The sequence below is a fragment of the Schistocerca cancellata genome, chromosome 4 (assembly GCF_023864275.1).
Source record: "Schistocerca cancellata isolate TAMUIC-IGC-003103 chromosome 4, iqSchCanc2.1, whole genome shotgun sequence".
Classification (NCBI taxonomy): domain Eukaryota; kingdom Metazoa; phylum Arthropoda; class Insecta; order Orthoptera; family Acrididae; genus Schistocerca; species Schistocerca cancellata.
Genome location: NC_064629.1, coordinates 498,956,214 through 498,978,150, shown reverse-complemented (window position 1 = coordinate 498,978,150; position 21,937 = coordinate 498,956,214). Strand labels below are relative to the sequence as shown.

The window sequence follows — 21,937 nt, the reverse complement described above, 5'->3', positions numbered from 1 at the left end:
GATGTACAATACTAGCAAATACAGAATACCCAAGAAGACATGACACTATAGCAAAAATAATACATCAACAACTTGCCATACAACATAAACTAATAAAACAACACGTTCCCACATACAAGTATGCACCACCAAATGTACTGGAGAATGATGAATACAAATTATACTGGAACAGAACCATTATAACAGATGATGATGATGATGAGCGTTTGGCGTCATTGGCCGGGAGGCCCCTCGCGGGGCAGGTCCGGCCGCCTTGGCGCAGGTCTTATTACATTCGGCGCCACATTGGGCGACCTGCACGCCGGATGGGGATGAAATGATGATGAACACAACACAACACCCAGTCCCTGAGCGGAGAAAATCTCCGACCCAGCCGGGAATCGAACCCGGGCCCGGAGGACGGCAATCCGTCACGCTGACCACTCAGCTACTGGGGCGGACATTATAACAGATAAAACAACACCTCATAACAAACCTGACATCATACTCACCAATAAAAAGAAGAAATTAACACAACTAATCGAAATATCCATACCCAATATAACAAATATACAGAAGAAAACAGGAGAAAAAATTGAAAAATACATCCTACTGGCTGAGGAGGTCAAGGACATGTGGCATCAGGATAAAGTTGACATTATACCAATTATACTATCAACTACAGGAGTCATACCACACAATAACCATCAGTACATCAACGCAATACAGCTACATCCAAACTTATATATACAACTACAGAAATCTGTAATTATTGATACATGTTCAATTACCCGAAAGTTCCTAAATGCAATGTAACATATACCGTACAGTGAAAAGGAAGTCACGCTTGATCAAGGTCCGCGTCACTTTCCATTTTTGACCAGACATAACGTCTGAGAAAAGAAAGAAAGATAATAATAATAATTATTAGTATTATAATTATAATTATAATCATAATAACAGTAATAATAATAGGAACTGACTGCAGATGGCAGTGCCACGTACGTTAGATGTGTGTGTTTTGGCTAGATTCATGCGTTTGTGCACACGTAGTGCTGTTTTGCGACATGAACCCGTGGAATGTTATTGACATTCTTGTCGAACTGTTGCATAGCGACTGTTGTGTACATACAACAGCGGAAATAACTGAAGATGAGACAAAGTGTGCAGCATTCCTGCTGGACATAATTGATCAATGGAAGGCGTCGAAAGTCACAGAAGAGAAAACATTAGACATCAACGAGCTCACACCAGGCTCCCTTCAGAATATTTCGTTGTACCATCTCCTGATCTATACCTAGAGTTGAACTCTAATAACAGTACGATTCTGTAGTTTTGGTACGTCAGATAAATGACGTAGTAAATGGCAGAGTTGTCGGTATTACTGGTAGAACGGAGGGGGAAAGAAGCGTAAATGAATGACTCTGAGAGAAAATAGGAGCCGACGACTTTCTATTGTCTTTTTGTTTGTTTGGTAATTTGTGGCACATAATGAGGACCGCGGATCATTCAGTGTTAGTCCAATGTGTATTTTATATCCTTACAGAATATAAGTTGCATTTTGAAGTATTAAAAATTAACTGATCGCGTAACTTCTGCGCTTTTATGTAAGCAAAGCAGTTACTTTTGTTGCACGTACATTTTACATGCACAGACATAAAAATATATATACAATGATAGTTGTTATTTTGTACACAATATGATCAAAGGCAGTAGTCTGCCGGCCGGGGTGGCCGAGCGGTTGCCGGCACGGTAGCTCAGCGTGTTCGCTCAGAGGGTTATCTGCCCTCTGTAATAAAAAAAAAACTGAGTTAATGGGTCAACGACGAACTGAAACGGGTGTCTTGCGACGCCCGCCCCGAGCAGATACAACGAACGAAAACGAACAAACATAAAAAATAATTAAAAAAAAGCGGTTCTAGGCGCTACAGTCTGGAACCGCGCGACCACTACGGTCGCAGGTTCGAATCCTGCCTCGGGCATGGATGTGTGTGATGTCCTTAGGTTTAAGTAGTTCTAAGTTCTAGGGGACTGATGACCTTAGAAGTTAAGTCCCATAGTGCTCAGAGCCAGTAATCTCCTGTTATTATTGATAGATGTGAAATCTGTTTGAGTAACAAAGACATATTTTATGTAGGTTTGGCGAAGTATTGAAGCTATGATGATATATTTTTGTTTTGCTGAATTTTTTTATTATTTTATCTTTTTGTTGAGGAAATTCTGTTTTCTAACGCTGTATGATTAATCTGTATTGTTTTCTTTATTTCTACTACAACATCTATCTGTTGCATGTTGATAATCAACAATTTTCGAACAAAAGCTGAATTAAGCGTTGCAGTTCCAGTTATGCTATAAATATTGTTCATTCTTTAAGCAACAGATAGGAGGATAAGTATGTAGAACAAAAATGTCCCATGATTTACCCGGTCCTTTATACAACATTACTCAGTTTCTAGATGGTTCTTCGCTTCCGGTATGTAAAGGAACCAAGCGATCGTTATGAGGTAACGCCCGACAAGTACGCAACACACCCAGCATAAAGGTAATGTGGGTTCGACCTTAATTGACCAAAGTTACTAGGAAAACTACCGTAGTCTACAGTTACTTTGATAGTCTACAGAAGCCTACTGTAGCTTTACAACTCTGTCTATACCTTTTTCGTCCTGAAATACGTTGTAGAGAACATACAGTACAGCAGGCATGTGAAAATAGGGCGAGCTGTTCGGCTAGCTCGAGTGTGGTATTTTAAACTATGGACCGAGGTTGTCTGTAACCTTGTGTGGAATTTCAACTAAGATTGCTAGTTTGGTCAAAACAATAGAGATGACTGGAGCTGGAAACTGCAAGTGTACATTTGGTGTTGGCAGGGCAAGCGCGCGCCAGGTGCAGGTGACGCTGGGCGACTACGTCATCAACTCTGCGGTAGAGCCGCTGCCCGCCTACACGTTCGGCGTGCGCGAAATCCGCGTGCACCCGTACTTCAAGTTCACGCCGCAGGCCGACCGCTTCGACGTGGCGGTGCTGCGGCTGGACCGGCCGGCGCCTTACCTGCCGCACATCGCGCCCATCTGCCTGCCCGAGAAGGGCGAGGACTTCCTGGGCCAGTACGGCTGGGCCGCGGGCTGGGGCGCGCTGCAGGCCGGTAAGTTCAACACGAAGGCAGCTAACATGGTGCAGTCCCCACCGATGAGCCAAATTGTTGTAACTACCTGGTTAACAGCGTGTTGGTCCAATCTTAGGAACGCAATACAACAGCAATTCTGTCGGGCACGGATTCGACAGTTAGTAGGTTTCCAGAGGTATGTGGCACCAGGTGCCTACACACAAGTCACACAATTCCCGTACGTTGCGGACAGGTGATTTGTGTGTGGGGAGCTGGCACTCGATAGTGTCCCAACTGTGTACCATCGGATTCATATGTCAGGCGAATTTAATGTCCACAACATCAAGGTAAGTTCGTTATCACGCTCCTCAAACCCCTGTATCACGATTTTGGCATTATGGCACAGAGAGTTATCCTGTTGGAAGATGGAAATGCTATCGGACAAGATACCCATCACGAAAGGATACAGGGAAGATGGAAATGATATCGGGCAAGATACCCATCACGAAAGGATACAGGTGGACCACAATAATCTTCGTGTAGTCCACAGCTGTCATGATGCGTTAGATAACTACAACAGCACCCACGGAAGGCCAGGTGAATGTCCCATATGCATGATGCTCACCCCACCAGCATGCATTCGTGGCGCGATGCATGTTTTGAGCAGCCGTCCACATGGATGACAGTGCATCTGAACACGGCTGTCTACCTGGTTAAGAACAAACGTGATTCATCCGAGCAGGCGACACGTTTCTACTGATCGATGGTCCAATTCCATTAGCCTGTGCCCACTGCAATCTTTATTGACGATGTCCTTAGGTCAACATGGGAATACATAGGGGTCGTTGGCTGCCCTGTGTTCAATAATGTGCGCTGAACGGTCTGCTCTGAAACACTTCTGCCAGCACCAGCATAGTAATCTTTCAGCAGCATAGTAATCTCACATAGCGGGCAAACTTCTGCCTTCCACGTTCTGTGACGAAGTGTGGACGTCCAACACCTTATAGCCTACACCTGGTTTCCCCGTTCCCCAATCGTTTCCACAGAGTCTCACAACAGTAGCTCGTGAACAACCTACCAGCTTTGCTGTTTCCCAGATGCTCATTCCAGGCACCAGGCCGTAACAATCCGCCCTTTGTGAAAGCTGCTTATGTCATTGGTTTTCCCCATTTTCGAACGGTATCGTCGCTATCATGGTTCCCCATTTTTCCCTACTGCGCTTATACAGCGTGAATCAGAACTCTACGGATAAACTTTCAGAGGTGATATTATAGACCAAAACTAGAATTGTCTTGGTAAACACGGTCTCTAAAATGCGTATCTTTAGAGTTATGATCGCTTGTTCTTCTTCGATACTGTGAAACACATCTCTTCTAATGAAAGCTTTTTGCTTTCCGTATTTTGCGAGCAGATAGTGTAGACCAAAACAAGAACACGATGTCCAGTAAGCCTGGGCTCTAAAATGCGTACCTTAAGAGCTGTGAGCACTTGGTCAGTAGCTGAGATGTGATTCTCAGTAGCGAAATGAAGTGCTCATAACTGTCTAGGCATTCACTCTAGAACCCAAGTATACTGGACATTTTTTCTTGTTTTGATCCATATTATCACCCCTCAATATATGGAAAGCAAAAAGCTTTCAGAAGAAGAGAGGTGTCTCACAGTATCGAAAATGAAAAAATGCGCATAGCTCGTAAAGTATAATTTTTAGAGCCCATATTTACTACGATTTTTTTTCTTTTTTGGTCCATATTACCACCTCTGAAGGTCTGACGGTAGAGTTCTGATTCACTCTGTACAACTTCCTTACAGAGCCACATGCCCGCCGGGCCACCAGATGGCATTCAATCTCGCCGTGGGCAGTGCTCATATTTTTTTTTTCACTTATCAGTGTACTCTGACATTAAGGACCTGTAAATCCTTCTCTCAGTTATCACACGCTACTGCGGATGACGGGAAACGTAGTGCCATATATTTTTATTGTGTTGTTACAAATGTCGTCTTCGTAGCCATGCGGAATACTCTGTTTCTGTCTCCGTACTGCAAGGGGTTGTTCCCTCATGGAATATCGGAACGTGGCGCACTCACAAGGGAAACATCCACCAGCGCGTCACAGATGTTGCTCATCTTTCGCACGACTGTCGTACCGACATACATATGGCAAATGTTGCTCTAACACGACGCGCTTCTCAAGCGTTTCAGAGAGATGGACATTAAAATTTTTTTCGAGCCTGTTGGAGGACCAGTCGGCGAGTAACGACGTTAGAGCAGCTGGTTAAGGTGGCAGTCTGTAACTGTCATGGTGCGGTCGAGTCTCGTCTTTTTTCTAATATTCCACCAAACACGTGTAACTCTACAATAAAATCATGCTTCTTCGGAAAGGAGAATAATAATTGTGATAATCATTATGGTAATTTCGTGGCGAAATTTAATAGAGATGTAATAAGTAATCGTGATGAAATCAACATTTATTTATAGCAACATTCATGCGCGTACCGCATTGATGTCACACCGGCTCCCGCTATACCTCCATTGAATCATATACACTGAATCTGCATGAATGTATCAGTAAATAAATATTCATTTCATCACGATTCCCAAATTATATCTCGCCGCGAATCTACCGCTATGGTTGTCATTATTAATATTTTTTAGTATTGTCCCTTCCCAAAGAAGCGTGATTCGTTGTAGTGATACAAGTGTTTGGATAAAGACAAGGGAAAATACGATGAATCTAATGCAGTACGGGCAGACTTCTACCCTGCCGACTAATCCGGTTCCAGTAACTCGACTGCTGGCGTTCTCGCATGAGTTTCAGTAAGTCCATAAAAAGTGGAACCTCGATTTTTCGAAAACGTTTGAGAAGCGCATCGTGCTAGACCAATATTTGTTACATATAAGTATGTACTGCAACTATGCGGAAGATGAGCAAATCTGGCGACCCGTTGGATGTGTGGTTTCCTTGTCAGCCTCGTGCGAAGAACTGAGGAGCTGCTACAGTGTGATGCAGAGTGACAATTATTGAACTATATTTTTAAAAACTTAAATTAGTTACAAACTACGGCGTGCACACACTTTATTCAACATGTGACCATCACTACAGACTTTTGGATTTGTTGATATGCCTGCCATCGTTGGCGATGATGTGGCGCAGACGAATAGCGAAATTCTACATGACCCACTGAAGTATCAGAACATCCATGCTGTCGATGACATCCTGAATGGCTGTTTTCAGCTCAGCAGTGGTTTTGGGGCTATTGCTGTACAACTTATCTTTAATATAGCGCCACAAAAATGAGTCGCATGTGTTCAGATCCGGAGAACATTCCGGCCAATCGAGGCCCATGCCAGTAGCCTCTGGGTACCCCAGAACCAAAATGCGGTCCCCAAAGTGCTCCCCCAGGGCATCAAACACTCTCCTGCTTAGATGGGGTCGAGTTATGTCTTGCATGAACCACATCTCGTCGAAATCAGGTCACTTTGGATTATGGGGATGAAATCATCTTCCAAAATCTTCACGTACCGTTCGGTAGTCACCATGCCATCAAGCAATATCGCACTGACTATTCCGTGACTGGACATTCCACACCACACACTCACCCGTTGAGGACGAAGCGAGTTCTCGATCGCCAAATGAGCATTCTCAGTCCCCCAAATGCGCCAATTTTGCTTATTGACGAACCCATCCAAATGAAAGTGGGCTTCGTTGCTAAACCAAACTGTACCACCATACTAATTCTCATCTTGCCCTGCGGCCAGCTATGCAGTATGAACGTCCTAACGCAAACCGTTCAGAAGTTATGACGATTGTACAGGTTGATTATAATTAAAGTTAAGCTTTCAGGCCGCTGTAGATATAATACAACTGGTAAGAATGACATCAAATTGCAACGGAATATTATCGGAGAAGGGGGAAAACGTATGGCAGAAGAAAATTAAATAGTTACAACATGTAGCAATAGAAGGCACTGTAAGCATCATAATTTAATAGTGGTCGACTACAAATGACAAATGAATCATACAACAATGCCGAACTATTTAGTGTGCATGGGTATACAGGTGTGATATTGTTAGTTAGGTAAGCCCATCCACCACGCAAGGTCATACCACATTGGATGGGAAAAATCGGTTTTTAATTGTACTGAGGCCAAAAGCGCATGGAAAGCATCTCTCACATCGGTTATTAATTATCCTGAGGGCAAAAACCGCATACAAAGCATCAATCAAAATTAAATCGGATTATTAATTTCTGTGTGACTGGCGCAAAACTGATCGAAGTGTTTCCGGGGTCACGTTCAGAATGTGTTGCGCAATATGTGCCTTCAATGCAGCTAAGTTTGCAATCGGAACACTGAACACAACATCTTTCAGACAGCCCCACAGTCAAAAGTCACACGGATTAAGATCATGTTATCGGGATGGCTAGGCCTTAGGAAAATGGCGGCTGATAATTCTAGCATTTCCTAAATGGCACTTCAGCTGCTGCTTAACTGGATTTGCAATGTGCGGAAGTGCGCCATATTGCATAAAAATGATCCCATCCACACATCCACGCTATTGGAGAGCTGGAATGACGTGGTTGCGCAAAAGACACTCATAGCGCTTACCAGTGACTGTACAGGTAAGAGGACCGGAAGCACCTGTCTCTTCGAAAAAATATGGCACTATTATAAATGATGCCGTAAACCCGCACCACACAGTGAGCGTCTCAGGATGAAGTGGTACTGGTTGATTTGTGTGTGGATTTTCGTTGCTAATATTCAACAATTCTGTGTATTGGCACGTCCTGTCAGATGGAAGTGGGATTTGTCTGCCCATAAAATCTTCCACGGCCAATCACTGTCCTCTTCCATGCGAGCAAGAAATTCTAAGGAACAGGTCCCTCATGCTGGCAGGTCAACAGGAAGCAACTCGTGCACATGGGTAATTTTGAATGGCTAGCAAAGAAGGATGTTTGGTAGGATTTTACGCACTGTGCTTACAGGTATGTCCAATGTTCGGGCAATTCTCCGTGCACTACACGTTTGCACACCAGCACTCGTCTCCTCCAGTATTGCTGTGACCGCTGCTTCCACTGACGTCGAATCAATTCGTTTCCTCCCTTTCCAGGTTGAACACCAAAAGAACTCGTCTTTTCGAATTTCCAAATCATTTTCTCCAGATCCACGGCAGTCATCGGACCAACGCCTTTTTCCAAACCCTTCTGTGTCCGGAACTTCTGCAGAGCGGAGTGTGCACAGTCATAATTCTTGTAATACAGCTTTAGAAGCAGAGCGCGATCCTGCATTGAGACAGTCATGACGAACGTCGCAGACGCGAAAGGAGACAAAGCCGTGTACCCGGCGTGTTTATACCAACTTCAATGGGTCGTACGCATTCTGACACATGCAGTGCCAACAATTGATAAATTTTCAAACTATTTTTTTCTTCTGCCAAACATCTTCCCCCTTCTCCGATAATATTCCGTTCCAATTTGACGTCATTCTGACCATGGGTGTTATTCCTACAGCGTTTTGAAAGTTAAACTTTAATTATAATCACCCTGTATTTCATGTAGTTCAATAATTGTCACCTTGTACATTACTTACGATTTTCAATGCCGGTATAGTCGACCCCGGAGCGTTGTGTGCTGGCCAGGTGTCTGTTCAAATTTTGCGTCATTGATTATGGATGAAAATCAAATCTTGCACTCATCAAGTTAGATTCTTACGCTGGGTACTAATGCCAATTTAAGGTCCAAGCAAAATAAGCGGGCGTTCGGGGCACGAAGTTGAGTGGGGCGCCAGAGGCGCCCCTTGTGAAAAATGTGTGCATAGAGTATATAGCAATTAGTAACGAAAGCAAACTACTCCTCGCTCACTAGATTTAGGCTTATTTTTAAAGGTTTCACTAAGATCCCGTAGGAAGGAAATTAATATATGTATGTGTGTGTGTGTGTGTAATGGGGGGGGGGGGGGGGGAGCGGGAATGATGTGTCCCTTGTCTATGGTATGTCACTTGTGTGGAAGAATAGGGCGGCGGGGGGACGCGAAATTACATGCCTCTTGTGTGGAAAAATGGAGGAGGTTAGGTGCGACAAATGAAATGACGCTTGTGTAGAAAAATGGGGGTCGGGCACAATGTGATGTGTCGCTTGTGTACAAAGACGGGGGAGGGGGGAATATGTTTGTGTCATTTATGTGAAAAAATGTTCTCGGACTGGCACTGACTGCGCTGCTAGTATAGTAGACCCACTGTTTTATTTCGAGTGTATGTAACGCATTCGCTACATGCAAAGACATGTTTTGCATTTCTTACTAAACCTTCTGAGATAATTTCTGCATTCAGGTACAAAAATGAAGGTTACTGCAGGTTTACCATATGTATCCAAATCAGAACTGAATGCATTTCTCCAAACAAATCGCCTTCTATTTTCCGTAGTAGTAGCCTACATTAAGTAAATTTAGTTACATTATGAGAATGTCATTAGCCGGTTTTGATGAAATAGCTGGCAATAGTGTTTATATACGAGTAGTTAAGAGCTGATTGATGGTGTTGCTGTAATTGCATGTACTATATTTCATTTGGACAAACCATGGGAAACTATGATCGAGATAACTGGATCTCGTGAACTCATCTCGATCATAGTTTTTCGTAGTTTGTCCAAATGATTCCATATAACTGCCTATATGATTCCTACTAAAAAGTGCATGGACGGTTATCCTTACCATGCGTGTTATCAAAATTTTTAAGAGCAAGTAAATTCTTTCACTGTATGTTTATTAATATATTTATCATTATAGTTGTTGATTTCTCTGTTATTCTAATTCTGAACGGCCTCAATAGCTCCTTATTACTGGTGTATTTTCATTGTAGAAAATTACATAAAATTAATTACATAAAAAGTTGCTAAATTCTTTCCATATGTCTTGAACATTCAAATGTTGTACCTTCCAACAATAGGTAAACAGTAGTTTGCAGTAATAGTAGTATTTTTGGCGTGATTTGTAGCTAGTCCACCTTAGGTCGATTTTAGTCCTTTAGACATATTTATAATTACTTCATTGCTTGTCTGGGCATGTCAATACCTGTACAGAAGAAAAAATTACAAAGCTGCAGCAATTTCATAATTGCGCTGCGTGATAGCATGCAGTTGGAGAGCGCGTCGAGTCTCAATACAATGGGTGGCGTAACCGTGGAGATACAGACGAGGGCAGCTGCCCCGCCCATCCCCGTCCCTTCCCTCACAAGGAAAAAACTCTTCGCAAATTGAACTCACATCCTGCCTCGCAAACAGACAGTATCAGTTTTAAGAAAGCCAGATCATGTTATGAATGATTAGTATCAGTTATACCTAGAACTATTTGTGGTGAAATCATTTATGTTATTGAAACACAGTTTTAATCTGCCAGGAAGTTTCATATCAGCGCACACTCCGCTGCAGAGTGAAAATCTCATTCTGGATTTATGTTATTGTTCAAAGTGTAATTCACCTGAATTTACCCCCCCCCCCTTCCCCCTCTCAGACCATGGGTACGCTCTAGGCGCTATCTGACTCTGTGCGACTACTCTGTCGCCTGCCCAGCTATGCCATTTGGCCGTCTGATCGGGTCCGCTCACCTGTGATCAGCATCGTCTGATAACCTCCAACAATCATCAGATCCTGCATCAATTGGAGCTTCTTTTACTCTCTGTTTCCTTGACGTATTTGGAATGAATTTCGTTTTCTCCCTGCAATTGTATTTCTTGTTAAACTGCATTGAAATCTGAAAATGACTTGATATTTTGATGTCGTTATTCTCTGCTGTTCAGCGTCCACATTGTATTGTTATCCAATACCTGCAGAGGGTGACAGGAAGTATATGAGTATTCTGTAACAATATATGAATTAGAAAATGGGGTAAGAGAGGAAATGGATACAGTGACTTCCAGCCGCACAGGGCGTTGTGGTAATGCAATGGCAAAAGTTAAAAATTTGTGCCTGACCGGGACTTGAACTCGGATTCACCGCCTTCTCATGCATGAGCTGTTGCCTTAAACGCTTCGGTCATCCGGACACGGTTTCTGACCGACTCAAATTTCCAACCTGTCACACGATGCATTGCAGCGTCTCTCGTCCATTAACCCCTTGCTTTCAACTTATTTACGCCAACGGCCTTGCGCAGTGGCAACATCTGTTGCCGTCAGATCACCGAAGTTAAGTGTCAGATCACCGAAGTTAAGTGCTGTCGGGGTGGGCCAGCACTTGGATGGGTAACCATCCGGTCTGCCGAACTCTGTTGGCAAGCGGGGTTCACTCAGCCCTTGTGAGGCAAACTGAGGAGCTACTTGATTGAGAAGTAGCGGCTCCGGTCTCGTAAACTGACATTCAGCCGGAAGAGCGGTGTGCTGACCACATACCCCTCCATATCCGCATCGAGTGACGCCTGTGGGCGAGGATGACACGGCGGCCGGTCTGTACCATTGGGCCTTCCAAGGCCTGTTCGGATGGAGTTCAGTTTATTTTTTCGACTTATTGATTTCCGTAGGACGATATTAGTGCATCCACATTGAAGCAAACGTCAAGGAGCCATCGCGTTCTTACAGAAATGTCTATAGTGTTTGAGTACAGTCTGTTCTGTCGGATACGCCCGACAGAGCAAACAACATTCAGATATATAGACTGCTGGGAAAAAACTCAGAACGCCCTTTCAGAGGTTTCCTATTCACCTAAAATTTATTGATGCAACAATGCATATGGAGATCATGAAATGATTAAATTTACAGATCGATAGCACAAGCAGTTCTGAGGTATCAGGTATCGAGCCATGCTGAATACTCATTATAATACCTGATGTAGCCTCCATGGCGGCAGTGCAGGAGCTGGCTCTGGCATCCAGTCGAGGGTAGAGATGGCGAATACTGACCTGGGATACGTTATGCCACACCTGCTCCACCTATTCACGTAGTTCTGCAAGGGTTGGTTGACGATTCGCCTGAGTCGCTTCTCATCCTATCATATTGCACACGTGCTCGATTGGAGACAAGTCTGGAGATCATACTGGCCAAGGAAGTTGCTGATCACATTGAGTTTCACGGGCAGAGTGTGGGCGAACATTATCCTGTTGGAACAACACATCACCTTCCTGTTGCAAGAACGGCAAAAGAACGGGTCTAACAAAATTCTGTGCTGGTGAACGCACCCTCCAGTAACCTCAAAACTGAACGGGAGTTGTATGTAGCTCATGGCACCCCAGAACGTAAGGCCTGGGGTGGTGTCAGCGTGTCTTGTATGAACGCACTCTACGAGACAGAACTCACCAGGTCTATACCGTACGCGCAAACTACCATCTCTTGTGTACACGCTTCTACCGGTGAAGACCACAGCGCGCCATTCCATGTTTCCAAGTGATCCTCTGACTGCACCAGTTAAGCCCGTGCTGGTAGATGCTGTGGCGTGAGTGGAAGACAGGTTAGAGATATGTGTTCCCAAGGTCGCACTGCTAATAACCGGTTCAAAAAAAAAAAAAAAAAAAATGGTTCAAATGGCTCTGAGCACTATGGGACTTTACATCGGAGGTCATCAGTGCCCTAGAACTTAGAGCTACTTAAACCTAACTAACCTAAGGACATCACACACATCCATGCCCTAGGCAGGATTCGAACCTGCGACCGTACAATAACCGGTTCACAGCAGTTCGTGTTGACACGTCTGGGCTCACAAGCCCTCTTACCTGTGCTGTGGTAGCTGTACAATCTGCCACTGATGCCCTTACAGTACGATAATCCTGGCCAGTGCATGTGCTGTGTAGACATACAGAACCTCGCCAAAGGGTGTGAGAACGTCTGCGTGACCACTGGTACCATCATCGTTGTACAATTGACACAGCACGTCTAACTGGTATGGCAGTTCTTCAAACGGATCATTCCACCACTCGGAAGACCACAATTTGACCCATTTCAGACTCGCTCAGTTAGTTGTAGGTAGCACGAGTGCATCTCCATGGTACGTGGCTGACTCCACCATGAGGCCTAATTACCATCCTGGCGCTCCATCACTGGTTTTTAGTCTCGTTTAACTTCTTCCCTATACATTTCCTCCCTTTTACAAAGAAATATTCCTGAAACACAGATACTGGCTTATTTACAATTATTCATACTTCACGTTTCCACCTCCACTCATGGTATCACTTTGTCCTTTCCAATATGTACACCTTCTGTCCCACTTCACTAGAATTTGGTTCTACAAAGAGGTCTTTGTACGATGTACGTGGTTCCCTTTGTCATATTGCTCCTTTATTGGAGAGCAGCTTTTGGCTTCACTACGTGGGAGTGAACAAGTATCAGGATGGCTTCCTAACCCTACGATTTGATTCACTTTTGTTTACTCCTCCCTGTATGATCCTCTACAACTTTACACTAATAATTTATTACTTATCATTAACAACTAACAAGTAAAATGAATGTACTGCAAACTAAACCCTTCCTTAATCTATGGGGAACAGAACTGACCTATGCAAACAGAACAGTTCAGCCGCTGCCCTACTGTTTCGGCAATACTGGCCTGCGTGAACTCGGCGGCTTGCGTACGGGTCTTTTGCTCCATATTCTTATATCTTAGCAATTCGCAAAGTTTATTTACAGCAGTAGGGGAACCATGGTAACGTTGCTTTGGTCGTGTTCAAGACATCGAGACGGAGGAATCTATCCGAACTTCCGTAGCTTATTACTACTTCCACTCTTTATTAATAATTCGTCTCGCTCTGAGAGATTTATCCAGTGGCCCCACTCCAAGAGCTCTCGGATACCAATGATCCAGCTACAGGTGCTAGACCAGCCGCACCTGTGCTATTCAATAATCCTATAATTTTCCAAGCTAAAGGCGCCGCAACAGATCCACCTGTGCTGTACAATAATCCTTACACTTTCCCAGCCACAGGCGAAATAACAGCTCCATCGGTGCTGCACGATAGTCCTTCCTCAGCTACAGGCACTATATCAGCCCCACCTATTGTAACACTTTACTCAAACACGCAACAATGGACGCACAGGCGGCGGCTCAGATCGGGTCATACTCGTGTTGATAGCTGAAATCAGCTTGACAGGAGCACGTGGAGGGCCAGTTTCACACTATGCTCCACAGATGGGTTTGTCTCTGGACTTCCACCGGCCGCTAAGGTGACCGCGTGACCATGAAAACCCTTCCGTTGGAGATCACAATGGCTGCTCGTTTCTCATGTCGGCTTTACGCGTCCAGTTCAAAATTAAAGTTTTCCCGAAAATTTATAATTATTGAACCATCTTTGTCACTGAAGAGTCTCATTTGAAGCGGAAAAGAGCCTTTATAAGGTATTGTAAGTTAAATTTATAAATATTCCTGGACTGTATAGGTGAAGAGGCCCTATCTCGCAACGCATAGTTAGATTGCAAAAAACGAGGTGTCTACGGATACATGTCGTAGAACTGTATCGGACTGTGACAGTAGATTTACTAAAATTATTCACATATTTAAACGAGAGACCGAAAAGTGGAAAAGAAAGGTTCAAATGGCTCTGAGCACTATGGGACTTTACATCGGAGGTCATCAGTCCCCTAGAACTTAGAACTACTTAAACCTAACTAACCTAAGGACATCACACACATCCATACCTGAGGCAGGATTCGAACCTGCGACCGTAGCAGTCGCAGGGTTCCAGACTTAAGCGCCCAGAACCGCTCGGTCACCGTGGCTGGCTGAAAAGTGGAATTCGCACAATTAACAAACATCTGTTCTTACTATACGAATAGGGAAACATTAAAAGTAGCAGAATTACTGTAAACTTTAGATATATACGAGGGTAATCCCAAAAGTAAAGTCGCCTATTTTTTTATAAGTACATAGACCTGTTCAAGGGCGTACCCAGGATCTGAACAAGGGGGGGGGGGAGGGGGGGCAGGTCATACTAGTCTCAGGAAACAAGAAACAAGGACTCGAGACAACATACAGCACTTCTTATTAAATAAAACAGTAAACCAGTGAAAACCTGCTTTTAATAAACATTTTAAATACAAGAATGCACTTCGACAATCCGAGAAAACATGCAGCATTTCTTATAAAATAAAACAGTAAACTAGTGAAAAACTGCGAATATCTTCTAGGGGGGGGAGGGGGCAGCTGCCCTCCCCCTGCCCCTCACGGGGTATGCCCATGGACCTGTTTATTTCTACAATGGTTTACATCAGCTCAGAGCTTGAACAATTAGCTATTTTTCAATATATTCACCATTTCTGTCGATGCATTTTTGTAGATGCTGTGGCAGTTTTTGTACGCCCATGTCATACCATCTCGCTGCCATGCTGTTCAGAAAGTTAAGAACCTCTTCTTCCACCTCTGCATTGGGCTTCCAACGACTTAATGACTCCATGCAACGTAGAGTAGTTGCACTACGCTGGGCAAAAAGAGGTCCAAAACGATATTAGGAGATACCCCATGACTTTTTCCACCTCAGTGTATATGAATTTACAAATTTTTCTCCTTACCTCACAGTATCAAATAGCATGAAAATCAGATTCTCTAAACTAGCAAGAAACTTTAGAATTTACAAGCTGTGTTTAAGACGGGATATTTTTCTGTTGCTTGCATGAGGGCTGCCCACAAGACTAAGCTTTCAGCCTGGCTGTCTCAGAGAATGCTACAGCCAGAAAAACCTGTCCATTCACAGTGGGCTGGCCATACCTTTTCTTAATAATGAATCCAATGCACTTTGTGAATCCACATGTAGAACCAGTAAACCAAAGGAATCTGAATAGGGCAAGACAGGCAGGGGAGGATCCTCCCCTAAGAAGAATGGTAACACAAAGACCATATTTCCAGATTTAGGCAGAAATGACTGAAAGAAATAGTACTACCCTAATTTACATGCTTGCATAACCATAGTCTGCAGAACTGTGTTCACAGTCATTGTGCTGAGTGCAATACTGATGATGATGAGTGCCCACTACGATTTTATATTGTGTAAATTATAATGTTCCCACTATTTTCAAATAGTTTATTTCTCTGAACACAAATTCTTCGAAGCTATGCCAGGGGATGTTCCAAGCACTGATGTGAACAAACTGTTATTTTGATCTCAATGAAATGGTAGCTCTCCAACAAAGGAAACTAATACTAGATAGGCCATAGTATGCTTGCAGAAAAATGTTCACAACAAAACATCTATCGATAAATATCACACTGAGACAATATAACACAGTAGTCAGGCTTCTATGCAGCAGAGTGCCGATCCCTAACCATGAAGATCGCATTAAGTGTCCCCTGCAAAAAAGTAGTGGTACGAAGGGTCCTACCAGATGGGAGAAAATGCTACAAATCTAATCATGACCATTAGAAGAAGACAACTAGCTGTCTATAGCTACGTATACAGAATGGACCCCATAGGCTGTCTTATAAGATCTCAAAGTAGCCACTGAATCCCGGTGGACCAAACACTTAGCGAAAGACTTTGCAGAACTTCATATTAGGCAAGATAAAATAACTAACAGCGGTGACTACCATTTAGCTACTGAAACTATAAACTTCCCAACATCCCTTGCAAAAGTTAGCCTCAATGAGACCAGGAAATAGTACAAAGAGCACAATGTAGACTTCAGCAGGAAACTGAATGAATACAGGACTAACAAAAAAACTCAAAGTACTAAACTTCACCAAGAACACCACAAGTAAAAGATGACAGCAGAACAAAACCACAATTACTGTGATCCACCGGTGACCCAAACAAGTTAAAAACATTATTATAGTCCAGTAATATTAAACAATTTACTATAATTATAACATTTTATATAATGTACTATTCTTATTATTGAATTTGTAAGCACATCAGGCATGTTCAAAGTTGACCTGACAGCAAATTATATTTAGGTGGCTAGAGGGATAAAGCCAGGAACAACTTGTGATCCTCCTCCCCCCACTCCCCTCCCTCAGTCTGTGATCCTGCCCCCAGTCTGAATTCTGGATCCACACATTTCGCATCATGTCATCTGCCATTCTGAACATAACATGCAATATACACTCCTGGAAATTGAAATAAGAACACCGTGAATTCATTGTCCCAGGAAGGGGAAACTTTATTGACACATTCCTGGGGTCAGATACATCACATGATCACACTGACAGAACCACAGGCACATAGACACAGGCAACAGAGCATGCACAATGTCGGCACTAGTACAGTGTATATCCACCTTTCGCAGCAATGCAGGCTGCTATTCTCCCATGGAGACGATCGTAGAGATGCTGGATGTAGTCCTGTGGAATGGCTTGCCATGCCATTTCCACCTGGCGCCTCAGTTGGACCAGCGTTCGTGCTGGACGTGCAGACCGCGTGAGACGACGCTTCATCCAGTCCCAAACATGCTCAATGGGGGACAGATCCGGAGATCTTGCTGGCCAGGGTAGTTGACTTACACCTTCTAGAGCACGTTGGGTGGCACAGGATACATGCGGACGTGCATTGTCCTGTTGGAACAGCAAGTTCCCTTGCCGGTCTAGGAATGGTAGAATGATGGGTTCGATAACGGTTTGGATGTACCGTGCACTATTCAGTGTCCCTTCGACGATCACCAGTGGTGTACGGCCAGTGTAGGAGATCACTCCCCACACCATGATGCCGGGTGTTGGCCCTGTGTGCCTCGGTCGTATGCAGTCCTGATTGTGGCGCTCACCTGCACGGCGCCAAACACGCATACGACCATCATTGGCACCAAGGCAGAAGCGACTCTCATCGCTGAAGACGACACGTCTCCATTCGTCCCTCCATTCACGCCTGTCGCGACACCACTGGAGGCGGGCTGCACGATGTTGGGGCGTGAGCAGAAGACGGCCTAACGGTGTGCGGGACCGTAGCCCAGCTTCATGGAGACGGTTGCGAATGGTCCTCGCCAATACCCCAGGGGCAACAGTGTCCCTAATTTGCAGGGAAGTGGCGGTGCGGTCCCCTACGGCACAGCGTAGGATCCTACGGTCTTGGCGTGCATCCGTGCGTCGCTGCGGTCCGGTCCCAGGTCGACGGGCACGTGCACCTTCCGCCGACCACTGGCGACAACATCAATGTACTGTGGAGATCTCACGCCCCACGTGTTGAGCAATTTGGCGGTATGTCCACCCGGCCTCCCGCATGCCCACTATACGCCCTCGCTCAAAGTCCGTCAACTGCACATACAGTTCACGTCCACGCTGTCGCGGCATGCTACCAGTGTTAAAGACTGCGATGGAGCTCCGTATGCCACGGCAAACTGGCTGACACTGACGGCGGCGGTGCACAAATGCTGCGCAGCTAGCGCCATTCGACGGCCAACACCGCGGCTCCTGGTGTGTCCGCTGTGCCGTGCTTGTGATCATTGCTTGTACAGCCCTCTCGCAGTGTCCGGAGCAAGTATGGTGGGTCTGACACACCGGTGTCAATGTGTTCTTTTTTCCATTTCCAGGAGTGTATTTTCTTTAAAACTGCCTTTGTAACTTCACATCAAAAGTTTTTTTTTAGCTCCCCAAATGAATGAGTCTCTCTGATTAACCACTTATCAAGTTACTGAAAAGTGCTGGATTGGTTCCTAATTTGCCACTTCAATGGGGCTTTAATCTAGCAAACCATCATAAACAGCTAACAATGCTCAGTTGAAGGTGCTAGAGGTATTCTCATGTGAGGGATGCTCACATGTGATGAAATGGTTTCTGTGCTCTGTCTGCCATCATCTCTCATTGGTAAACAAAACATCAGATTGTGTGTATCAGTTGGTTCACCCACATTACTCTACATGAAACCTGTACCTACAGTAAGAAAATGTTCAACCACATGGCTTCCCAGTTGTTAGAATGGCTTGAGTACCTCTCCGTAGACATGAGGATGCTTTTGTGCCTCCGCAGTTAACTTGACCTCAATCCTATTGAGCTCTTTTGCAACTCCAATGAGTGAACTGCGTCTGCCTTGGATCCAGCTCCATTCAATATCCATGACTTACCAGTGGTGGTTGAGCAGTCGTGGATCAAGATATCTCCTAAAATCCTTTTGTATCTGATAGAGTCTGTGCCATGATGCATTGCTGCTGTTACCGGTACAAAATGGGGTACTGCACACCATTAGGTATTAAAAAAGGGTGCTACTAATTCAATTGCTGCTGACTGTACATTAAAGTTCATTTGAAACTAATTATTTATTATTTCAAATGAATATGTGTAGAAAGTAAGTGTACTTGTATATTAATGTAAGAGTTCTGTGATTAACATCTGCAGCTATACTCTTTGTAGCATTACAAAGTGTGTGGCAAATGATAGTTTTTATTGTATTGTATATTAAGGCTTCTTCTTTTTTCCATTATTGGATTATATATCCAATGATTCATTATCAGCCTGTGTTATAAGTGTAATTTTATCTTCACTGACTCCAAGGGAGTAACACAGAGGACAACTTCCTAGGAATAAAGTTAATGAACTAGTCATTTAAAATTTTTGCCAACATCATCAGTTGTACAGGCACTATGAACCCATCATGGGTGAGGAGCAAAATGTTTTTTGCTGTGATGACTATTTGTCATTGAAATTTCTGATAGAGAAACATAGCAAGAAATATAGCCTTTGTCAACTTCAAAAAAGCTTTTGATAAAGTCAAAAGAAACAAATTATTACAGATTCTGGCAGATGATCATGTCCCCCAGTAAATTATGGATAGTACATACAAAATTTACAGAACAAATTTAATCTGTGTCATGAACGAGGACAAATTATCCGAGTGGGGCAGAATTCATGCAGAAGTACAACAGGGATGCGGCCTTTCAACAGTCTTGTGTATTATATTTGTATGAATGAAATCATCCTATACTGGAGACAAATGCCACATGACTTCACTGACACTGGCAGAAACACAAAGCTAGAAGCTTTATTTCTTGCAGACAGTTTAGCTCTTGCTGCGTCTTCAGAGGATGACTTGCAGCATTCTGCCCACAATTTAGAGATTATATGTGAGTAATACAGCATGGAAAAAAAAATCTATTGCCTTGTGTGGAAAATACCCAATGCATATTAAGTTCTATTTGAAAAGTAAAATTTTGGAAAGAGTGAAAACATTCACATATTCTTTCTGGAAGCAACAGACCTAGTTGAAAAATGGCATCAGGCACACAAAAATAGTGGGAGTCATTAATGATGTAACAAAATCCTTAGTCCTGAAGCACATGAGTAGACACCTTTCTAAGACCTCAGAAAGACCTGTACTATGTCAGTGAAGATTGGACAATAGAGGCAAAAGATGCAAAAAGGACTAATAGCCTGCAGCCTGTGAAATGAAATTCTTGAGACAAACAATTGGTTCTACCAAATGGGATCACAAATGGAAGAATACATGTTGAAGTAATTTAAAATAGAACCAATTGCACATTATATTCAGAACCACCAAAACAACTGGAGAAAATATTAGCACTAAATTTTGGATGAGTCCTTAACAGATCAAGAGGCCTAATACTTGGAAAGTAGGTGGTGGTGGTGGTGGTTTGTCTATGATTACTATAAGATATAAGGATGTCGCACAACTGCAGACATTCACAGGAATTGAACAGCAGATCTGGATAAATAATGAGAGTCAAACCATGACTGAAGTATATAGACCAAATTATAAAAAAAAAAGTCATCTGTAACACCTACACGGAAGTTTAAAAGTCGTATAGACTAAAGATTTGCTGCTTACCAGACTGACTGCTTCAGACTGACTGCTAAAGGAAAGAAGGCATGAATAATGTCTACTTACACAACTTGAAAGCAGCCAGTATTGGTCCATAGAAAACATTGCACATGCCATACTCTAGATTAGTTGTCTTTAAAGTGTGTAGCGACATAAAAATGTGTTAACGACTGATGTAGTGAATGTATGACTGATGGTGTGAATGACATTTTTCTCCTGTAGTCTTCCATTAACTTTATTTGAAGATTCCTCAATAAATATTCAACTATCAACTCTTAACAATATTTTTATTGCTCATTTCTACACAAAGAACTATTGAATTCAAAAGAAAAAAGAAGGTCACTTAGGTTTCAGTGCCATGTCAATGGCAGTCATTGGAGATGAGCACAGGCTCAGATTTGGAAAGGATATGATCCATGTCCCATTCAATGGAATTAACCATCAAGTGATTTATGCCAACCATGGGAAACATAAATCGGGACTGCCAGATGGTAATTTTAATCAATGTCCTCACAAATGCAAGTCCAGTGACTTATCACTGTTCCATCTCATTCATTTTGAACCTTGATAGATTTCTACATAAGATTATCCTGTAAGATATCACAGAGTGAAAGTCTTATACAAAATATGATATGATTTTTGGCAGAAATCATGATAATGTGAGCTCCTTCTAAGTGTAAAGCAGGCTGAATTGATATTTTGATTGGGTTACAATTTTTTGGATTTATTTTTCATGGTCCATTTGCTGTCATGCAATTTGGCCCCTCCTGTTTCCTGTTGTGAACAAACACTCAAATCATGTAAGTGGTATGTCACTTATATCACCAAATTTGATTTCCCCAAGTAAAATGGTATCATTTATATAACTGCAAACCTTTGTGAGGACAGAGAAAATGTCAACACGATGTTTTTATTTGTGTAACTTGTCACAAAGACATTTATGGGATGAAAAACAGTTTTCTCTGTAAAGAGGTATTTGTAAAACCTAACTGACAATTCACTTTCATATAATTTTCATTCCAGTATTAACTGACATTGAATTATGGTATTGAGTTCACAGTAGCAGTTAAATGGTGTCACAAAGGTGAAGCAAATAATAATTGGAAAAAAACCCTTTGTCTTAATAAATAAATAAATGGTTTATTTGTTCATAATAACTTTTACAGTTGTGGACACAGTCTGTTTATCAACATCT

General features: G+C 43.1%; 1 protein-coding gene across 1 annotated transcript in view; it reads left to right on the top strand.

Annotated features, from left to right (window-relative positions):
• LOC126184287 (serine proteinase stubble) overlaps positions 1-21,937 on the top strand; it is a gene marked incomplete at its 5' end in the record, with an annotated part of 278,456 nt that overhangs the window by 202,831 nt on the left and 53,688 nt on the right. Inside the window, one exon of the mRNA XM_049926664.1 lies at positions 2,847-3,121. Within this exon, the coding sequence (XP_049782621.1) occupies positions 2,847-3,121 (275 nt within the window). The remainder of the gene's footprint in view (positions 1-2,846; positions 3,122-21,937) is intronic.